General features: G+C 39.6%; 1 protein-coding gene across 4 annotated transcripts in view; it reads left to right on the plus strand.

Moving 5' to 3' along the window:
- Positions 1-15,906, plus strand: part of TEC (tec protein tyrosine kinase) — an 89,610-nt gene that overhangs the window by 70,904 nt on the left and 2,800 nt on the right. For 3 of the 4 annotated variants that reach the window (XM_032852192.1, XM_032852202.1, XM_032852218.1), the window contains 6 exons: positions 1,144-1,223; positions 2,402-2,535; positions 7,865-7,939; positions 8,709-8,880; positions 9,003-9,219; positions 13,154-13,218. In XM_032852192.1, coding sequence (XP_032708083.1) covers positions 1,144-1,223; positions 2,402-2,535; positions 7,865-7,939; positions 8,709-8,880; positions 9,003-9,219; positions 13,154-13,218 — 743 coding nt within the window. Of the gene's footprint in view, positions 1-1,143; positions 1,224-2,401; positions 2,536-7,864; positions 7,940-8,708; positions 8,881-9,002; positions 9,220-13,153; positions 13,219-13,316; positions 13,462-15,906 lie in introns of those variants that run through there. The other variant, XM_032852209.1, reaches the window with a different exon arrangement.

The following is a 15,906-nucleotide window of genomic DNA, read 5'->3' on the forward strand; positions in this document are numbered from 1 at the left end:
CACACCTGCTCCCCCACATGGTCCTTATAGGCCTCCCTGGTGGCCCCACAATGAGAGGCAGCTGTAGGGGTGTCGGTATCTGGAAAGCCTAGGGTCCAAATTTTGGCTCTGCTCCTTACTAGCTGTGTGATCTAGGGCAAGTTTTCCATCCTCTTTGTGCCCCTTTTCCCTACCTGTGAAGTAAAACAGGGTTGAGGGTAGTAACTGTCTCATAGGACTGTTTTGAGGATTAAGTAAATCCACATATCAGAACATACTAAAACGAAGTAAGGTCTCAATAAATATATGGTAGCTGTTATACTTTTTACTGATTGGTGAGCTATTAGGATCATTGCTTGTACCTAATTGTTTTTATCAGATTTATTTGTGGGACTTTGTTTAATTCATTGTTTTCATAATAAAATCTATCTTGTTTTTCAACTATTCAACACACTCTCATCTTAAAGCAATTTCAGACCTGGAGACTGATAGTGGGGTCATTGGTGGAGAGATATTGGAGATTCCTAGCTTCTGTTTCTTGCTGTTTGGCTTAAAACCTGATGAGGACTTATCTTTTAGTCATTCTGTGTTTCATCTTTTTGGTTTTCTCTGGCTGATTTATTTGTGCTTCCGTCTCTCCTTTTGTGAACAATGATATTTAACATCAGTTTCCAGGGGAATTAAGGATTTTTTTTAAAATGTTCTTATAAAGAACACGGAGATATTTACAGGAAAAATGCTATGTGGATAGAAGATGATATTGAGTCAGGATTCAAAGCTTATAGCAAATATAAAAAGTGTATGAAATGAAATCCAGTTATTAAGAAATACATTTTTCAGGAACTGTTTCCCCACATGCCCAGAACCGAAAGGAATTGCAAAATCTTGTCTATTGGTTCTGAAGGGCCCTGAGCAGTATCTTGCTGAAATATCTCATGCTGGTGTGTGTGAAGGTTTGTGAGAGTGGGGAATTGTGAGAGTCCTTTCTTGAACTCCTCTCAAAGCACAGTCATGTAGTTGTACCCTGTTGGTAAGCTGTGCTTCTCCAAAGCAGGTTTTCTAGGCAAAAGATAATCATGAAATTTTAAGATTAGTTTCTTAATTTTCTCTATGGCATTGATACTTGTTACTGGATTGAAAAATTTTTCCTAACTTTGATTTTAGGATAAAGAAGGTGGTTTTATGGTAAGGGATTCCAGTCAACCAGGCATGTACACGGTCTCCCTTTATACAAAGTTTGGAGGGTAAGTTCTCCATCAATCATCTCTCCTTAAGAGTTTTTATATGAAGTTCCTATATAGTTTGCATGGATTCCTAATTTTCAAAAAATATGCTGTGTTTCAGCATTAAACAAGAAGATCTAAACTTAATTTCTAAAGTCTGTCCTAGTTTTTGTATTCATACTTCCTATACTTGGTAATTTTTCTTATGGTTTTCTGTGTGTGTGTGTGTGTGTGTGTGTGTGTGTTGCAAATGTCTATAGAAACTTTGGCAGCATTCAAGAAATAATTCCTGTGCCTTGAGCTAAGCACTAAGGATATCACAGTGAACGAAGTAGGCACAGACCCTGCCCTCCGATAGCTTAGTGGGGGATTTAGACAAGCAAAGAGGCAGTTATGGTAGTACGTGAGTAGGTCCTGTGCTTAGAGAGAACGTGTGTATGTGTGTGGGGGATGGTACACAGCCCAGAGATACCCCCAGTTCGTCACAAATATAGTCTGGGACATCTAGCTAGACCTGATACATCATGAGGGCAGAAGTTGGAGGGAGAGGAAGAGTGTTTCCGACTTAGGAAACCGCCTAGGCCCAGAATTGAGTGAGGATATGATGAGTTCTAGGAACTGACAAAAGCGTCGTATAGCCGGAAGGGGAGGGGTGGGGTGAGGGAGGAAAGAGAACCTTAAGAGATCAAAGTAGAGGTCAGCTCACGTCAATGTCAAGGAGCTTGACTTAAAGAGCAGAGGGAGTTCCCTTGAAAGGATCTTTAGCAAGAGATGACTTGAGGAGATCTGTGTTCTAAAAGATACCTAAAATAGAATTTGCACATTTTTTATAAGTCGGCTTATTCACTTTTAGAAGCGTAAGTCTTCCAGACGTCTGCCGGTTTACATCAATAGCAGGGACAAAGAACCTTAGCCAGACAGGAACTATTTTAAGACATTTCACTGTTGGCAAATGGAATTGGTTAATCTTCTCTTTCATAATCTCATGCAAGGGCCAAGTATGTTATCAGTGACCACTGTAAAAACTTCCACCTGTTAACGTGAAAGGCAAAGCTGAGAAGAACGTGGGGAAAAATAAAGGTTGTGCAGAGACTCGAAGCGGGTATATGTAGGGACCTGTTGTTGCTGGTGGAAAACGTCTGAAGAATGAAGTTACGTGATTCTGACTTGGCACTAACACATTTGGATTTTTGTTTCAGCGAGGGCTCGTCAGGTTTCAGGCATTATCATATAAAGGAAACAACAACATCCCCCAAGAAGTATTATCTGGCAGAAAAACATGCGTTTGGTTCCATTCCTGAGATCATTGAATATCACAAGCACAATGCAGCAGGTAAGGGAACCGTTCGAACATTTTTCAAATATAGGGACGTTGCGATGGGTTCTTCCTTGGGCAGTTTCAGTTTATAGTTAATTGCAGAATGTGATTAATTTAAAATTATTGCCTATTAAGGAATTGAAACATACAAAGAAAAGTGGAAATCATGTTAAGTCTCGTAAAAAGCTGTCTTGATTGTAGGACATGAGATACTTTTGTATATGGTAAATGTTCACATTTCTGGGATTTATACCCTTGGTACCAACAAAGACTCTTCGCTTGACCAAGCTTTAGTTGGGCTCTGGAACCATCTCCTAGACCCATTTATGCACTTTCTTGTAAAATCCAGTTTTAGCAAGAACTCTGCTAAGCAGCTTAAGCAGAATTCCCACCTTGACATCTGATATCTGCTCACACTCAATATCTGATCAGGTTCCTTATTTTCCACCAGGTGATGTCTGGTCAGGTTGGCTTGTCTTCAGCAAGTTCCTGTTAGATTGGTGTATCCCAGAAGCCCCCACTCCCCAGCATTTCTTTATTTTATTTTATTTTACTTTTTAAAATTTTATTTATTTTTATTTTTTATTAAATTTTTAAATTTTATTATTAACATGTAATGTATTATTAACCCTAGGGGCTCCCCAACATTTTCTTAGTCATTTTCCATCCACTGACCCTGACACTACTCCTTGGCTGTCAATCCCCATTGGTCCATGCTATATTTGGAGTTGAGCCCAATCTCTCTGGAACTCTAAAATCCCATTGCAGTGGTCCCTGTACCAATCACAGTGGTCATAAGTAAAATCTGCCTTACCATCTTTCGAGGTTTCATTGAATAGTTTCCTTTCTTTAACTGTATGAAACTAAAACCCTAGATGTGTCTATGTCAGAGTTGTCATGGAAGCTGCGAGACAAGCCCAGAGTTTAGGGCTATACTGTTGGCTTCCAAAGACTGATCATGTCCTGGGCAAGTTTTCCATTTTCCTGAATCTCTGCTATACTTACTATCAGAGTGGGAACAAACTGAACACCAAAAAACAGAAACCACGTTCATGCCCATGCTCTCAGATAATGATAGAAACCATTATTAGGGTATAATTTAAATATCATAAAAATCACCCATTTAAAGTGTACAATTCAGTGGTCATTAGTATATTTAGAGTGGTGCCAAGTATTACTGTAATCTAAGAACTTTTTTTTTACTTATTTTTTTTTTATTAATTTCTTTTCAGTGTAACAGAATTCATTGTTTATGCACCACACCCAGTGCTCCATGCCATACGTGCCCTCCATAATACCCACCACCTGGCTCCCCCAACCTCCCACCCCCCGCCCCTTCAAAACGCTCAGATTGTTTTTCAGAGTCCATAGTCTTTCATGGTTCATCTCCCCTTCCAATTTCCCTCAACTCCCTTCTCCTCTCCATCTAAGAACATTTTTATCATCCCCAAAAGAAATCTTGAATGCATCACCGGTCACCCCCCGGCTCCCTTTCATCAATCCAGCCCCTGGCAACCAGTAATCTACTTGCTGTCTCTATAGATTTGCCTGTTCTAGACATTCAATATAAATGGAATCATACAGTATATGGTCTGTTGTAACTGGCTTGTGTGACTTAACATAATGTTTCTGACATTTGTCCATGTTGTAGCCTGTATAAGTGCTCCATTCTTTTTTTTGACAAATAATCAACTGTGTGTGTTTTTTTTTAATCCATTTCATCATCATTCATCAGTTGGTGGACATCTGGCTTGTTTCCACATTTTGGCTGTTAAGAATAATGCCGCTATGAAAATTTGTCTACAAGTTTTTACATGAAAATATCTTTCACTTCTCTGGGTGACTTCCCTGGGAGTGAATTTTCTGGGTTCTATGTTAATTCTATGTTTAACATGTGAGGAGCCACTTTCATATCAATTTATACCCCAAAGATCTTTTTCTAATCTCATTCTGTTATTTTTTAGTATTCACATTTTCTTCTTTCTTTCTTTCTTTCTTTCTTTCTTTCTTTCTTTCTTTCTTTCTGTGTGTGTTCTTGTATAAATTTTATTCTTCACCATTATCTAAATTCACTCATTGAGCAGACACATCTTGGGTGCCTGTTACATGGCAGGGACTGTGTCTGGCTCTAGGGAAACTATGGTAGACTAGAGAGTTATCGATCCTGGCTCTCTCAGCTCTTACCGTCTGGTGGGGGAGACAGAGAAGTATGTAACCATTTAAAGTTACCATGAGGTATGCTGTAATGGAAGAAATAAGGAGTGCTGTGGGGGCTTACGGGAGAGATATCTGCCTTCCTTCATATTTAGTGCTGTAAGCAAATTACATTAAAGTGTCTAATCTACTTCACCGATTTCTAAAGTGGTTAGTATTCCCAGTTGTTGGCATTTTATTCCATTTTTCCCCCAAATTTTTATTTAATTCTAGTTAGTTAACATATGGCATAATAACTGGTTTCAGGAGTAGAATTAAGTGTTTCATCACTTACATACAACACCCAGCGTTCATCCTAAGTGCCCTCCTTAATACCCATCACCCATGTAGCCCATCCCCCACCTCCCTCCATCAACCCTCAGTTTGTTCTCTATAATGAAGAATCTTTTTTTTTTTTTTTTTAAGATTTTGTATGTTTATCTGAGAGAGAGAGAGAGAGCATGGAGTGGGGGAGGAGCAGAGGGAGAGGAAGAAGCAGACTCCCCACTGGCAGGGGCCTGATGCGGGGCTAGATCCCAGGACTCCAGGTTTATGACCCTAGCTGAAGGGAGATGCTCAACCAACTGAGCCCCTCAGGTGCCCCAAGAGTCTTTTATGGTTTGTTTCCCTTCCTCTTTTTTCCTCCCTCCCATATGTTCATCTGTTTTGTTTCTTAAATTCCACAGATGAGTGAAATTATATGGTAGTTGTCTTTCTCTGACGTATTTTGCTTAGCACAATACTCTAGCTCCATCCACATTGTTGCAGATGGCACGATTTCATTCTTTTTGATGGCTGAGTAATATTTCATTGTTTATATACCACATCTTCTTTATCCATTCATCTGTTGAAGGGCATTTGGGATCTTTCCCTAGTTTGGCTACTGTTGATAATGCTGCTATAAACATTGGGGTTCATGAACCCCTTTGAATCAGTATTTTTGTATCCTTTGTGTAAATACCTACTAGTACAATGGCTAGATTATAAAGCAGAACTCTTTGAGGACCCACACACTGTTTTCCAGAGTGGCTGCACCAGTTTGCATTCCCACCAACAGTGTAAGAGGGCGTTCCTTTCTTCGACTCCTCACCAACACCTGTTGTTTCCTGTGTTGTTAATTTTAAACTGGTGTTAAGTTCTGACTGGTGTGAGGTGGTATCTCATTGTGGTTTTGATTTGTATTTCCCTGATGCTGAGTGATATTGAGTATTTTTTCATGTGTCTGTTGGCCATCTGGATGACTTCTTTGGAAAAATGTCTATTTATGTCTTCTGCCATTTCTTAACTGGATTAACATTAATCTAACTGGATTAACATTAATCTAACTGGATTAATTTGTTTTTTTGGGTGTTGAGTTGGGTAAGTTCTTTATAGATGTTGGATACTAGCCTTTTATCTGATACAACATTTGCAAATATCTTCTCCCATTCTGTACCTTTTAGTTTTGTTGATTGTTTCCTTTGCTGTCCAGATGATTTTTATCTTGGGCACCTGGATGGCTCAGTCGGTTAAGCATCTGTTTTTGGCTCAGGGCATGATCCCAGGGTCCTGGGATCTAGCCCTGCATTGGTCTCTTTGCTCCTCAAAGAGCTTACTTCTCCCTCTTCCTCTGCCTGTGACTACGCCTACTTGTGTGCTCTCTCTCTCTGTCAAATAAATAAATAAAAATCTTCAAAAAAAAAAAAAAAAGATTTTTGTCTTGATGAGGTCCCAATAGTTCTTTTTTACTTTTCTTTGCCTTGCTTCCAGAGATGTGTCTAGTGAGAAGTTGCTATGGCTGAGGTCAAAGAGGTTGCTTGCTCCCTGTGCTCTCCTCTGGGATTTTGATGGTTTCCATCTCATGTTTAGGTCTTTCATCCACTTTGAATTTATTTTTGTGTATAGTATAAGAGAGTGGTCCAGTTTCATTCCTCTGTATGTTGTTGTCCTGTTTCCTCAACACCACTTGTTGAAGAAACTTTTTTTTATTGGACATTCCTTCTTGCTTTGTCAAAGATAAGTTGGCCATATAGTTGAGGGTCCATTTTTGGGTTTTCTCTTCTGTTCCATTGATCTGTGTGTCTGCTTCTGTGCCAGTACCATGCTGTCTTGATGATTACAGCTTCATAATAGAGCTTGAAGTCTGGAATCATGATGCCTCCAGGTTTGCTTTTCTTTTTCAGCGTTGCTTTAGCTATTGGGGTCCCACTGTTGATAGTTTAGAGCCCCATATTTATGCTAAGATTACCAGTATTGAATTATTCAAGGTGAATCACTTTAATTTTTAATAGATTACCATAATTCCCTTTCATAGTTCAGATCATATTGGAAAAGAACATGAAATAATAATTGGTAATAGCTGTTAGAAACTTTTCAACATTTTACTTATATTTTGCCTTTTTAAAGATTGTATTTATTTATTTGAGAGAGAGAGAGAGAGGGAGGGAGAGAGAGAAGCAGACTCCCTACTGAGCAGGGATCCGATGTGGTGCTCGATCCCAGGACAGTAGGATCATGACATTAGCCAAAGGCAGACGCTCAACCAACTGAGCCATCAGGCACCCCACCTTTTAACATTTTAAAAAATGTTTGAGACTCCGCTAGCTGAGTGCTTGGTAAACACTGCGGTATTGAAAAGGCAATGTTTGTTGAGTGAATAAAAACATATATATGTAAAAAGTTTTTTATGTCCCATAAAAATATGAAATTGTCAATTCAAAGAACAGGATCATCTTCTTCCTGCCTGCTTTCCTTTCTTTTTATATTTTGTTAGCATAGAGCAGAGTTTTGTATGTACACACAGAGGATGAGTGCTAAGTGGACGAATGAATGCCCTTTATACATGAGTGTCTAAGTTTAGCGCTTTTACATGCAGAATGATTAAGAATGAGTTCAGTTTCGGGGTTTCTGGGTGGCTCAGTGGGTTTAGCCGCTGCCTTCAGCTCAGGTCATGATCCCAGGATCCTTGGATCAAGCCCCGCATCGGGCTCTCTGCTCGGTGAGGAACCTGCTTCTCCCTCTCTCTCTCTGCCTGCCTCTCTGCCCACTTGTGATCTCTGTCTGTCAAATAAATTAAAAAAAAAATCTTAAAAAAAAGAAAAGAATGAGTTCAATTTCAAAAAAAAAAAAAAAAAAGAATAAGTTCAATTCCAATGCTTTCTCTAACTTGCAGGACTTGTCACAAGACTGCGGTACCCAGTCAGTACGAAGGGGAAGAATGCTCCAACCACTGCAGGCTTCAGCTATGGTAACTCATTTTTGTAGTTGTCCTGACTAATTTCCCTTAGAAAAAACATCCGTTACCGCAAGACCAATTGAGATGTTTAGAATTCCACACAGTAGAACTGTTTTTATCATTGTATAGTATGGGTTTTTAGATGATTATACTTGTAGCTATGGAAACCCTAGATTTTCTGCTTTCATCCTTATTTATAATTCGGCAGAAAACTTTCTCTTAGTGAAAAATAAACATTACCGTGTTATTTCTACAATAAATCAAATCCTTTTCGGGCTCTCAGCAGCTTGATTGGTTACTTACAGGAAAGTAAGGATGGAGGTAATAAAGAAGACATCCCAACTTGACTTTGTTGCTTCTAGCCAAAGCCTTTTAAACAGAAGATTAAATTCTTTCCAACCTGATATAATTGAAGTGGTGGGGAGGGGGGGAGGAACGACAACAAACCAGGGGGAAGAATAGTAAAGAAGAAAGTATTCGATTTTGGTTTTTTCTAAGTCTCTTTAAGCTCTATTATTATTGGCTCATTATTCAGCATCTTCTTGCCTTCTCTTGTTCACTTTGGTTATATTCTGATGGCTTCGTAGGGAGGGAGTACGTCCTCCCCAGGGGATGGAAAGTCACCTTTTGCAGTTTGGGTGTAGGTGGCAAGTCTGTTCTCTGTTTTACCATATTATCCTGTGACTTTGACATTGACCTTGGTTGTTGCTTCTCTGTTTCCCACTGATGGATACTGCGTTCTCCTTATTAAATGTTATTGCTTCCCCCCTCTCTCTCACAGAAAAATGGGAGATCAATCCCTCAGAGCTGACCTTTATGAGGGAACTGGGGAGCGGACTGTTTGGAGTGGTGAGGCTGGGCAAGTGGAGGGCTCAGTACAAAGTGGCAATCAAAGCCATTAGGGAAGGTGCCATGTGCGAGGAAGACTTTATAGAAGAAGCTAAAGTGATGATGTAAGTTACCCTGTTCTTTCTGGTTCCTCTTTTTGCATTAAAAAGTAGCCTCCCACCAGCCAATAGCCCCGAAGGCTTCTTTTTCTATGGTAACTATGTGTATGCATGACTTCTCCCCCCAGGAAGCTGACACACCCGAAGCTAGTACAGCTGTACGGTGTATGCACCCAGCAGAAACCGATTTACATTGTTACTGAGTTCATGGAGAGGGGCTGTCTTCTGAATTTCCTCCGACAGAGACAAGGTCATTTTAGTCGAGATGTGCTGCTGAGCATGTGTCAAGATGTGTGTGAAGGCATGGACTACCTGGAGAGAAACAGCTTCATCCACAGAGATCTGGTAATCCCGACCACCCGCGTTCCCATTCACTGGCCATATTCCTTTGTAACACTGGGGCAGCAAATGAGCGATGATGAATTAATATCCGATTTCTGTCTCAACGGTGTTTCACTGTTATCTTTAAACTTGGTAAATTTAACTTGCCTCGTAATTGTAACAGAAAACTCTTGATCACATCTGATCCATGTAATGCATAATTACATAGGCAATTGCATTAATAATACGTAACTACCTAGGTCATTGTTTCTAAGCAACTTACTATATATTAACTATTTGATCTCCATAAGAATCTCATGTGAGAGCTAGTCACAACAGTCTTTCTGACCATTGTTGTTTGATAGATAAGAAAATTAGCTTTAGGGAAGGGAAATGACTGACTGGTCAGGTGATAAATGGGGAAATTAAGGGCTGACTCCTCCTTTCACTAAATCCTACACTCTTTTCCACCTCACATGATGTAAGCAGAAGTTATAACAGAAATTCTTGGTTTATTTTCCCGATTTCTGAAGTCACTGGGAAACCATGGAGGCCCACATTAATGCCTGAAAATACCAGAAAAGGGAATCTATTATTGGCTCTAAAATATTGTGATGGAGACACTTCTTGATTTTTCCCCTCCCCTACTCTGTCTCCCTGTCTCCCCCATTTTTTTCTTTTCTTTTTCTTCTCTGCTTGTTTTTCTCAAATATGTCTATTTTCAGCACGAAGACAGAACTGTCAGTTTCTGTTAAACCTTGAAGATGATTCTTTCACCAAAAAGCTTGTGATTCTCTACCTGGGACTTTTTTCCATGTTTTAATTTTAACTTTCTTGTCATAAAGCATGGATTCATGTCTTCTGGAATAGCAGCAAAACATTAAAAAAAATCAAATAATCACTTTAAACAGGCATTGCTTTTATAGGAATTTAACATATATCAACTCATAGAATCATTATAATAACCCTAAGAAGTAGGTATAGTTATTATTCTCACTTTACAGATGAGGAAACTGAGATATATATATAATAGGATAAAATTACTGACCAGTAGTCAAGTCTACTGTGGAGTCAGGATTTGAACCCGGGGAATTTGGCCCTAGAGTCCACATTATAGCTACTGTGTGCTGCCATCTTCAGACTTGGGGCATAATAAAGAACTGATGTGACTTGACTTTCAGTTGTGTTTTAGGGTAGTTATCTAATCTCTCTTGGGTTCTTTTTCTACATCTATAAATTGTGGGTGGGTTATAATATTGGTTTACTCACAAGACTGTTCCCCACCCCCCTAGCTTTACTGAGCCATAATTGACAAAATTGCATGTATTGAAAGTAAAGAACATCATGACTTGAGATATGTATACAATATGAAATGATTATCAAAGTCAAGTTAATTATATCCATACCTCACATGCAGGGAGAATGCTTAAGGTGTGCTCCCTTAGTAAACTGCAAGGAAGCAAATAAGTATTATTAATTATAGTTATCATGCTATCCTTCAGATCCTCAGAACATACTGAGTTCTACATTTTTTTTTTAAAGATTCCATATACAGGGCACCTGGGTGGCTCAGTAAGTTAAAGCCTCTGCCTTCAGCTCAGGTCATGATCTCAGGGTCCTGGGATCGAGCCCTGCATCGATTTGTAAAGATTCCATATACAAAGGATATCATAGAGTATTTGTCTTTCCGTCGGGCTTCTTTCATTTAGCATAATGCCCTCCAGGTTCATCCGTGTTGTCACAATGACAAGATTTTTTTTTATGGCTGAATAATATGGCACTGTATAGATATATGACATCATCTTTATGCCCTCATCGTTGATGGACAGTTAATTATTTCGTAGCTTGGCTATTGTTGGTAATGCTCCTATGAATATGGGAGTTCAGACATCTCTTTGAGGTACTGATTTCTTTTTCTTTTCTTTTTTTTTTTTTTTAAAGATTTTATTTATTTATTTGACAGAGATCACATGTAGGCAGAGAGGCAGGCAGCGAGAGAGGAAGAAGCAGGCTCCCTGCTGAGCAGAGAGCCTGATGCAGGACTCCATCCCAGGAGCCCAAGATCATGACCTGAGCTGAAGGCAGCGGCTTAACCCACTGAGCCACCCAGGCACCCCCATTTTGTTTTCTATATATAGTTGGAAGTGGAATTGCTGGATCATATGGCAGTTCTACTTTTAATTTTTTGAGTAAACTCTGGCCTGTTTTCCATAATGGCTGTAGCAGTTTACATCCCACAAATAGTATACAAGGGTTCCCCTTTCTCCACTTTTTCTTTCTTGACAACTTTTGTCCTCTCTTGTGTTTTTGGTAATAGCCATCCTGACAGGTGTGAGGTGACATCTCATTGTGGTTTTGATTTGCATTTATGTAATGATAATGATGTTGAACACCTTTTTGTGGACCTGTTGGCCATTTGTGGGTTGTTGTTTTTTTTTTAAATTGTATATTCAGGTTCTTTGTTCCTTTTAAAAATTGGATTATTTGCTTTTTTGGTATTGAGTTGTAAGAGTTCTTTATGTATTTTATATATTAGCTCTTTATCAGATGTGTGGTTTTACAAATCATTTTTCCTATTCTGTAGTTTCCCTTTTTATTTTGTTGATTGTTTCCTTTGCTATGCAAAGGTTTTTATTCTAATGTAGACCAATTATCTATTTTTGGTTTTGTTGCTTGTGCTTTTGGTGTCATATCCAAAAATTCACCAGTGAAGCCATCTGGCCCCAGGCTTTTCCTTTACAAGACTGTTTTAAAGATTGCATTACGTGACTGGGGCAAAGGACTCTGTATGGTACATGAGATATAGATAACATTCATTATTGTTATTATGCTCAGCGATGGTAAAGAGCATCTCTGTCATTTTGAAAGTTGTGAACTAAGCATCTTCCTCTTTTTCTGAACTTTCAAAACTGATGAAAATCGAATGCCTACATGAGTATGGCAGACTACATCTGTCCACACAGACCATATCTTGGTGAAAGCAATTTTGATAATTTTATGCTTATGATATTGACATTACTGTGGTAGGTTTGTGTCACCCCTGAAGGAAAGATTCTGACGCTCCTATCTTTTGGGCAAAGAATGCTGTTGACCATGACGTGAAGTAATAATGAGGTATCCCTATAGGAATATGGGGGCAAATCGGGGAACTTTAGAAGAGACTCTTAAAATACATTCAGCAGAAATAATCTCATATGAGTGGAATTGCCACATACAGAGAATAAAATGCTAGAAATGTCAGGGAAAAAATGCATCTTAGCCCATACGTTGTGGCATTAAAAATATTACCATGTTTTCCTTCTGAGAAATACTATGTCTTTTTCCCAAACTGTTTTCTTGAATCTTGTGCTTTTAAAGAACGGGCAAGAAAATATAATTCAAATAATTCAGAATTATATTTGACCAATTCCATATGACATATCACAAGATACTGGAAACATTATAAAAGACAAGGTGAACTGTGTTACACATGGCTGTTTTGTTCTGTTTTTTGGCTGAAATTGAGATGACCAATCACTGAGCAAAGCTGTTGGGTCAAACATCGGTTACCTATCACTTTGATTATTGTGTGTTATTAAATTCACCTAATGAGAACCTGGATTAAGGACTTCGAGAGATGTTGTCTTTATCAGTAAGAAAATCTGACAGTTTAATAAGAATAGAAATGGGAGGGGAAGAAAGCAGTTTGACCTTCTTAGCCTTCGTTTAGGTATGACAGTTGGCAAAGTTATGTAATCGTGCCTTAATTGCACATAGGACTTTCTGACCTCTCTTTCTACTCATTTTTTCAAATATATGTTGGAGACATTTCCACAGAAATAAACCCAATTTATAAAAAGATATTTCTACCTTCTGTAAATGTTGACTGGGTTATATTAAATTTAACGTAAACAGAATTTATATTGTTCTACTTTATAAAACTTTGTAACTAATACACCATTGAAATGTTGTTTTCCAGGCTGCCAGAAATTGCCTAGTGAATGAGGCCGGAATTGTAAAAGTATCAGATTTTGGAATGGCCAGGTAAGGCTGAGTCTATGTAAATATTTTCTATAAATTTCAGGTTTAATTAATATGTACCTCTGAAGGTACAGAAAGCCTGACTTTTTTGTTTTTTGCAGTTGGTGTCAACTTCTTTTCCTGAAGCTTATTGAAGAGCTGTTTTTAAACCATATCTTTTGTTCTATTAGCAAAATATTTGTAGTATCCATCATTTTCAAAGGAAGACTAATTGATTTTTCTGCTTCTTAGTGTGCTTTTGATGGAAGGCAGTAAAATAAATTAGATTATGTTTTGAAGAGTTTCCTTGCTGAATCAATCTGTTTTACTGTTATTGTGTGCTTTTTCCCAGGTGACAAATTGTTGGGAAATTATGACTGCTTTATGCTTTATTATGTGGCATCAGATGATAGTCACATCAGCTTGTAGGATCACTAAGCATGGGGGCAGAGGGTGCCTGGGTGACTCAGTCATTATGCATCTGCCTTCAGCTTGAGTCATGACCTGAGGGTCCTGGGATCGAGTCGCGCATGGGGTCACTGATCAGCAGAATCCTGCTTCTCCCTCTCCCACTCCCCCTGCTTGTGTTCACTCTCTTGCTGTGTCTCTCTCTGTCAAATAAATAAATAAAATCTTAAAAATCTTAGAAAAAAAAGAATCAATAAGCATGGGAGTAATCTGCAGTGATGAAGTAGAAAGGAAATCTTGTTAGCAGTTCTGAAATAAATTAATTCATTAAAAAAAAAAGTATACATCGTGATGTTAGTTATTCTGTCCACTAGGTGGGAGTATAGCCTGTTAAAGATTCTACTTTCATTTCTCCCTGGCCTGGGTTAGATTTCTAGAGTCTTGTTTTCACAGAAATGCGTTTAGGGGTAAAGTTCTTAGAATACCCAGTCTGTTGTGTTTTTACTCTCTTAATTTTTGTAATTTTAGTAGAGTGTTAGAAAAGACCTTTAAAAAGTATTGTTTGTCCTTTCCCTCCTCTACGTCCGTTCACTCATCCATACGTCCATCCTTAAAAATATGAGGTGCTGGGGCGCCTGGGTGGCTCAGTCGGTTAAGCCTCTGCCTTCGGCTCAGGTCATGGTCTCAGGGTCCTGGGATCGAGCCCCGCGTCGGGCTCTCTGCTCAGCGGGGAACCTGCTTCCCCTTCTCTCTCTCTGCCTGCCTCTCTGCCTACTTGTGACCTCTATCTGTCAAATAAATAAATAAAATCTTAAAAAAAAAAAAATGAGGTGCCTACTATGTACCAGGGTGTTAGGTTGAACGACAGAAGGAATAAGGCATATGAGCCCCCGCCGCCGTACACAGCTCATATTCAGGAGGAGAGAGAGAAAGACCTGAGGGCATCACAAAGAGGAAAACAAAGTGATGTGACCAAGCGGCAGTCAGCGCACCAAAGCCTCAGGCCCACATATGACCCAGCACTTTTTTTTGTTCAGCTTGTGAGCCGACAGTGGTTTCCAATTTTTTTTTTTAAAGATTTGATTTATTTTTTTGAGAGGGAGAGAGAGACAGGGCAACAGAGATAGCAAGAGAAAGCTCAAGGAGGGAGGAGAGGGAGAAGCAGGCTCCCCTCTGAGCAGGGAGCCCAAAGTGGGGCTTGATCCCATAACCCTAGAATCATGACCTGAGCCAAAGACAGTCGCTTGACTGACAGAGCCACACAGGTGCCCCTGGTTTTCCAATTTTTAAATGGTTGGCAAAAAGTAAAAGAATTTTAGGACACATGAAAAATATCTGAAATTTGGGGTGCCTGGGTTCTCCCCCTCCTGATCTCCTCTCTCGGTGTCTCTTTCTCTCTATCAGATAAATAAATAAAATCTTAAAAAAAAATCTGAAATTCAAACGTCTGTGTCTGTAAATACTGGGACATAGCCTCACTCATGATGTGTTGTCTATGGCCACTTTCACACAATGAAAGCAGAGTTGGACAGTGGTGACAGACTGTATGGCCTGAAAAGTAGATCATCTTGTCCTTATTCATCATCTTGTCCTTTACAGACAAAATGTGCTTCCCCCTAAGCTAGAGGTCATGTGGGGCTGGGGAGGTGGGTGGGCCCTGAGTATAGCACAGATGCAGTGATGCTCGCTACGTCCAGGGCTCTGGAAGACATCTTGGAGACTGGGATATTTGGGTAGAGACCAGAAAGCCCAAAGCAACCAACGAGGTGGAGATCTGAGGATAAAATATCCCAGGGGGAAGAAACAGTGGGTATGAAAGCTTGAAATCTGGGACAAGCCCGGGTCACCTCAGCACCAGGTCACACAGGCTGGGTTTAGCTCACCGTGAGAGCAGGACTGCTGCCTGTCCGGGCAGAACTTACCCTGTGCTCTTCATGTGCTTTTTGTGAAGATGTTCCTCTGACAGGCAGGCCTCCCGTTTCCCATGCTGGATTTTTATACATCTGGCTTTCAGAAAGTCTATGCTTCTGCCTCAGCCCCTCTGGAACACTCAGACCCCCTGACAGACAGGCACGTTGATCCCACTCACAGTGGCTTGTTCCCATGCACCAGGGGAAGTTGGTGCGATTATATGACTGCGTTCTCACAGCTTTTAGAAATTAGCTTTATGTGTTCATATACTACGTAAGCACATTCCTCTTGTAAATACGTATGGAGCACATTACAGAAAGGGCCACAGTCTCCATCTCTACCTCCCGGATCCAGGGTCCTCCCCAGAGGTAGTCAAAGTTCTCAGGCTGTGTG

The sequence above is a fragment of the Lontra canadensis genome, unplaced genomic scaffold (assembly GCF_010015895.1).
Source record: "Lontra canadensis isolate GAN:19392208 unplaced genomic scaffold, GSC_riverotter_1.0 scaffold1, whole genome shotgun sequence".
In the NCBI taxonomy this organism is placed as follows: domain Eukaryota; kingdom Metazoa; phylum Chordata; class Mammalia; order Carnivora; family Mustelidae; genus Lontra; species Lontra canadensis.